Source organism: Nicotiana attenuata, unplaced genomic scaffold, assembly GCF_001879085.1.
Source record: "Nicotiana attenuata strain UT unplaced genomic scaffold, NIATTr2, whole genome shotgun sequence".
Taxonomy (NCBI): domain Eukaryota; kingdom Viridiplantae; phylum Streptophyta; class Magnoliopsida; order Solanales; family Solanaceae; genus Nicotiana; species Nicotiana attenuata.
In genome coordinates, this window is record NW_017670702.1 from 264,732 (window position 1) to 271,659 (window position 6,928).

The 6,928-nt window shown below is 34.8% G+C and overlaps 1 protein-coding gene across 1 annotated transcript; it reads right to left on the reverse strand.

Annotated features, from left to right (window-relative positions):
- Positions 1–3,921: 3,921 nt before the first annotated feature.
- Positions 3,922–6,052, reverse strand: LOC109242462. Its single transcript, XM_019409318.1, has 2 exons — positions 5,107–6,052; positions 3,922–4,363 (listed from the first exon to the last, which is right to left on the reverse strand). Exons 1-2 carry the CDS (start codon positions 5,572–5,574, stop codon positions 4,349–4,351), a joined length of 483 nt encoding a protein of 160 aa, XP_019264863.1. The 5' UTR covers positions 5,575–6,052; the 3' UTR covers positions 3,922–4,348.
- Between the last annotated feature and the right edge of the window lie 876 nt (positions 6,053–6,928).

Genomic DNA, 6,928 nt, shown 5'->3' on the forward strand with positions numbered 1-6,928 from the left:
CGGAACTTTTTTTTTTTTTTTTTTTTTTTTTTTTACTCGATTCCTAAAACTTTAATTAAAGTTGAGACAAATAATTTTGTCACAAATTGCCTGCATATATTATCACTAACTGTGTATATTATTAGTGACAAAAGCTAAAGTCACAAATGAATATAAAATTTATGTAAAAAGTTTGTACGATTTAACTACAAATTTTATTTCGTTGCTATTTTAACAATGTATTTTTAGTGACGAAACTTTTTTCTATTGCAAACTTTAATTATTTTTTTAGACAAATGATGGTTTGTCACAAATTATTCGCAACATCAGTGACGAAGTTAATTGTCACTAATAATTTATTTTTGTGGCTAATGTTTTTCAATAATTGGCGCCAATCCATGATTTTGGTGGAAACCTTAGTAGACAAAATTTTTGCTACGAAGTTTGTGTTTCGTCACTAAAAGTATATGACTCATGGATTTATGTACGAAATATAATTTTTGTCACAAAAAGTGAATAATTAGTGACGAATTTTCTATCGTAGCTAATAATTTCGTGGTTAAAAATCACATTTGTTGTAGTGTTAACACCACTTTCACTACCCTAAAGTGAATAAAACTTCAAAATTTTACTTTAGTCTTTTTGGAAATTCAAAGATTTAACTTCCAATGCTAGATTCAGCATATCTATCTAACAATCAAAAAAATTTGGCAGGGAATATTTTATTTATTTTAGTGGATTTGCCTCACGTGAAACTAAATTAGTAAGGTCAGTGGCTTTGAAAATGGAACGGTTAAATCGGAAAAAATATTTATCACCATTGGCTAGCAAAATTTATTTTAGGAGTGTAAACAATAAATTAAATTAATTTATATTTTATAAAGTTTGCTAGCTTTTTCAGATTTAGTTCTTTTCAGATACTTTACTATCATAGCTTTCATATATGTAAGAGTAATATGTTTGTGGAGGTGTTTGGAGGCTAGCGGCATTCCGGTAGCATAAACTAGGGTGATTAAGGATATGTAGGATGGTGCTAAGACTCGAGTGAGGACTGTGGGAGGTGACTCGGAGCATTTTCCTGTTGTGATGGGGCTGCACTAGGATCGGCTCTTAGCCCGTTTCATTTGCCTTGGCGATGGATGTGCTGCCGCGACACATCCAAAGGGAGGTGCCTTGGTGCATGCTATTTGCCGAAGATATAGTGTTGATTCACAAGACGCGAAGCGGAGCTAACGTAACGCGAGGTTGGAGGTTTGGAGACAGACCTTGGAGTCTATAGGTTTCAAGTTGAGCAGAACAAAAACAAAATACTTGAAGTGCAAATTTAGTGACGGGACTCATGAAACAGACATGGATGTAAAGCTTGATGCTCAAGTTATCCGCAAGAGAGCTAGTTTCAAGTATCTCCTGTCTATTATCCAAGGTAATGGAGAGATTGACGAAGATGTCGCACATAGCATGGGAGCGGGATGGATAAAATTGAGGCTCGCTTTCCGGTGTTTTATGTGATAAGAATGTGCCACAAAGACTAAAGGGTAAGTTTTATAGAGTGGTGGTTCAACCGACTAGCTGTATGGGGCTGAGTGTTGGCCAGTCAAGAACGTCCATATTCAGAAGATGAAAATAGCAGAAATAAGGATGTTGAGATGGATGTGTGGGTGTACCAGGAGAGATAAGGTTAGGAATGAAGCTATCCGGGACAAAGCGGGAGTAGCCTCCATGGAGGACAAGATGCTAGAGTTGAGGCTGAGATGGTTCGGACATGTTAAGAGGAGAAGCATTGATGCTCCCGTTAGGATGTGTGAGAGGTTCGCCATGGCGAGTTTCAGAAAAGGTCGAGTAGGCCTAAGAAGTACTGGGGAGAGGTGATTAGACAGGACATGGCGCTGCTTCAGCTCACCGAGGACATGATCGGAGGGTGTGAAGATCGAGGATTAGGATAGAAGGTTAGTAGGTTAGTAGGTAGTTGGAAGTTTCTTAGTTGCTCACCGATAGTCTTAGTAGCACGCATGTCCCTTCATATTCTTAGATATTTATTGCGTTATGTGGTTTTGTTCGCCTCAGGTATTGTATTCTCTGTTGTTATTATTTGGTACTATGTATCCTTTATCTCCCTATTTTTCTTCTCTCTTTCTTGCCTTTCTCCTCCTGTTGGGAATATACTAGGTTTGTTGTTGTTGTTGTAAGAGTAATATGTTGGATATTTGTAAGTTTATATAGAAATTTGAAGAAAATGGTATATTTAAATTAATCTTGCAATATATCAGTAAATATCATGACTATGAGGGTCATTCAACTTGCTTATTCTATAAAACGCCACATCTAATTCCCCTTCTAGGCAATAAACAACCAACCAAAGCTCTAGTCTTAACTCTGTTAATTGTTAGAAGTTCATTGAGAGAAAACAAGAGAGACTTCATTGGCAGTGTTTATTATTTTAATTTAAGGGCGTTTTTCTGTTTCGCCTACATATATTAGTTATATTTTGATTATTAATTTGTCCCCAAAAAGTTATACTACTTGTGACGCTTTGAAAGAACAAAAACTTATCCAGCTACCAAATTGTTCTCAATCGAAATAAAGGTGGAACGGATTTACTATAAAATGGCTATTTAATGCGTACGTTAATGTCGTTCATTTAGATATTAGTTCTTTGTAGCACCTTAAAGGTACGTTTTACTTATCAGGACTATTTGCCAACAAGTTCATAAGATGTTGATGATATATAGTTCAATAGAGATTTGAATGGAGATTTTTGAAAAATTTCTTGCATGATAACATTAAAATAATCAACTCAAAGGTGTTAAAAAAGTGGTTGGTTAGGAGGAGATTCAGAGTTGATCATTAAATGTTGACCTTATATCTTCACAATGTATAGATACATACAGCTTGAATCCGCTGAGCTTGATTGTCGGGACAGCTTGAAAAATTATGAAAGTTTCCATTTTCTGAAATTGTTTCCAATTAGTCGTCGTGTTAATCAAACACGAGAATTTTTAAGAGAAATGGATACGTTTACTTGGTCTGGTGCAAATATTAATAAGTTTTTCACTTAAGGGAATTAGTGAATTAAAACTTTAGGGGGAAAAAATGTACAGTACGTATTAATTATTTGTGGACGGTTTAAATATCTTTAAAATTTCATGCTCCAATAGTTCTTGTAAAGAATACAATTCTTCACAGTTGCTCTTAATAAGATTTTTGTAGTTCAAAGCCTAACCAAAAGTAGAGTTATCCCCGCTTCAATTTGTGTCAATATATTTGGTAGAGTTCCTAAGAAATGTATATTCAAACACAAATGATTACTAGTACACGTTGATATAAATAAAATTCTTGTCCACAGTCCAAACATCTTAATCAGACTTAATCATCATCTACAATATTTTATTACTACCATAAAAGGTATCTTGTCTCTGGAATTTTCTTCACTATTTCTCTACGGGAAAGGCATCCATTCTTTTTTGGGGAAAGAAAAATTCAAATGTATTTTAATAGCGATATCTCCCGCAGAAAATGGTTGAGTCATACATATTACACAAGAAAAAACCACTTTCGCGTTATATAAAATAATTGACGTATGAAAATTATTGTTTTTAATTATTTGTATTACATACAGAAAGGGAAGAAGGATGAGAAAAAGATATTAAGAAATGAACTCACACATCATATGAAACTCTAACATAAAAAAATCTAGAACATTTTATTAACTTGCTTTTTTTTTTTTGAATTTGTCTTGAAACTTTTCACCGAATAATCTACTTTTATTGATAACTATCTATGATTTTGCCAACATAATTCATGACCAGACAGGCGGCATATATTAGTTAGCGTCGGCCGTCAACAGCGAAAGCTAATTGATTTTCTTCCAATCTGATGTTACAACATTGAATTAGTTTTTCAATACTTTTGAAGCGTAATTTATAATGTAAAGATTCGTAAAACTTTTTTTTTTTGGTAGAAATAAAAATTTTATTTAATCTCCCAAAAATACAGTTACAATTTTAAGTCCCCTATCTTTCCTAAGTCCTGCCTACACTTTGTTCTATACAGTTACATTTTCATTATACAAGTGACCTATTTTTGCTATTTGTATAACTGTTCTATCCAGTACAGGTTGTCGTTGTTTTCCTTTTTCTTCATTGCCTCCATGCATCTGTGTTTGCAAGCAAGTTGAATATGTTTTAACAGCACTTGTGGTCGAGGTACTCTTTTCCTCCATAATGCTTCATTCCTAGCTTTTCATATAACTGCTGCCAAAGCTGCTTTTGTGAATGATCTTCCTGCTTTACCTTTTGCAATTCTAGCCATCCTTCTCCCTATTCCTGTTACCTCAGTGTTTTGTATGTTTATCCCCAGCCATTGCAATACTTCAGCCAAGCACATTCTAGAGTATGTGCAATCAAAAAAGAGGTGGTCAATGGATTCTGGTTTTCCTAAAGATTCGTAAAACTACTGCATATCATTAATGTAAAGATAAAATAGTTACATAATATACAGATTTTTCAGCGCAAGTATTCTCGTGACTAAATTCTGAAGCTCGTAACAGAAAAGCTCATCAAGCATACAAATTTTCATATACACATTCTTCCCAATGATATCTCCCTTTTAATATTAAGTTGAGGATCTGATAAAGAACCTTATGACCTCTTTAAAAAAAAAAAAAATTAAAAGACAGTCAAGTGTACTAAGCTCCTGCTATACGAGAGGTCCACGGGACCTCAGGGTATGCTGTCTTCAAATAGGAAACTAGAAAAACAAGCTAAGGAGTTAATCACAAGTGCAAATAACGTTACATGTAAAAGTTCTAAAATAGGACATTAACCATTTAACTTTCCACATTCCATTTACCTTACGAACAAAACAAACTCCGAATTAATGAAACTTGTTGTTCCATATTCAGCAGAGACTCAGATAAGGAAATTAAATCAGGACAAAAGAGAAGCAAGAAGAACATTTCCATTTCACTGGCTTAATTTTATAGAGTAATCCATCCAACACTGTAAAATAGCATCTTCAAGAAAACTAAAAGATTCACCAGCAGAAAATAGGCCGAATATACATTGAATTTCATTGTCTTTTTTTTTGGTCTTCCTTTTTTAATTTTTTTTTTTTTTACATTTTATTTACCATTGTTTCCATGTTGTCACTCCGTTGAGAGGGACTTCTCCAAAACCCAGCACCATAAAACTTGTTCCACATTTCCTTCTCTAGCGCCACCACATCCTTATCGGATCCCAGGCTGTTTCCGCCATCAACCACCGCGAGCGGGGTGGTGCCGATGGGGTGTATTGAAAGCTCCGTGTCTTCAGAGCGGACCAAAAGCCCTTTCTTCATCAGCCGACGTCGGCGTTTCTTCCTCAGTGCCTTCCGGCAAAGTCCCGCTGGCAACTTATACACAGCTAGCACGAGGAGATTCACCAGCCCGCAAGGGCAGCAGCAACAAACCGCTGCACATTCAGCCGTCGTTCCGCCGGCGACCTCCGCGAACCGTGCCGCCTTCCGAACCCCACCTCGTGACGATGAATCTTGGCCCGATAACAGTGGCTGCCGCCGCCGGTCCACTGAAGGTGCACGGAGGACTATCTGTTTTGTCATAATCCGAAAAATAAGATTTTTCTCCCCAAAACTATTCAAAAATCAAAGAACCCCACCAGAGATTTTGGTGGGTGGTGGAGGAAATGGCAGTCGTCGGCCTTGGTGAGAGGAGAGAGGCATCAGAGATTTTGGTGGGGTTGGGGTTGGCGGTGGGGTGGGAGGGGAAATATAAGCTGTTGAAATAATGGTAACCCCTCCGAAATTGAAGGCAGAAGTTTTAAAACTACCTGAGTAGGCAAAATATAAATAGGAGAATTAATGAAGTTTTAGTTAGTTAAATGTATGTGAGCATAAGCTTCTCCTTCTCCTACTCTTTTGCTTCTTCTAATATCTTTCTTCCAAGAATATACTAATCTGGTTTAGAGCAAAGGTTGAAGTTTAATTGATTGTGATGTGACGATAATATGTGGAGGAGAGAAAAATAAGGGTTTTTTGGTGGAGCACGGAATTGGCATTGAAGGGTGGGAAGAGGGAGATGTGGTCTGAAATTTATAAAGATGATGTGGTGAATGAATGAGGTGTAAGGACATGGATGGATGAAGTATTTTTTATTACAAAATTTTTTAGAGAATGATAAATAATAGACTTGTCTTTTATGTAGTTATTTTTTTAATTTATTTCATAAAGAATGACACATTAATAATATATATATATATATATATGTAAGAATAGTTTATTATTATTTTTTATTATTAATAATATAATTTACTAATTATATATATGTTATTAGATATTTAAGAGAATAAGTTTCAATAATATTTTTAAATTTCATATTTAGTCAAACAAGTTTACATAAATTAAAACGGTGGAGTAATAGTTTTTTGTTGGAGTGCATTCTAAGAGCCCGTTTGGACATAAAAAGATCTTATAATTTTTCTAATCTGACTTGCAAATGCATTTTAAAATTTGAAAAACTGGTGAGAATCAGTTTTTCAATTGAAAATGGGAAGGTTGCTAGTTTTTTGTTGTAAAATATGTTTTTAAAAAGACATACAAATATGTTGCAAAAATTAAAAGCAAACAAAACTTCATCTTCAATTAAAATTTGAGTGAAATTCCAAATTTGATTAAAAAAAAAAATTGCAATTCATGTCCAAACGACTACTAAAATGTGGTAAGATGCTTGGGATCCCTCCATCTTTCACGGAACATTTTTGATTTGTTTTATAAATACGAAAAACTTCTCGATAGAAATTATTTTACTATTCATAATGGGTTTACCTGAATCAAAAGTAGTTAGTCCAATAAATTAAGAATATAGAGGGTTAAAATATCTATTAAAAAAATGGAGTATTGTCGGAAAGGGTGGGGAGGGTCGACGGTATGTCGGGTTGGGGGACAAGAATACATGAGG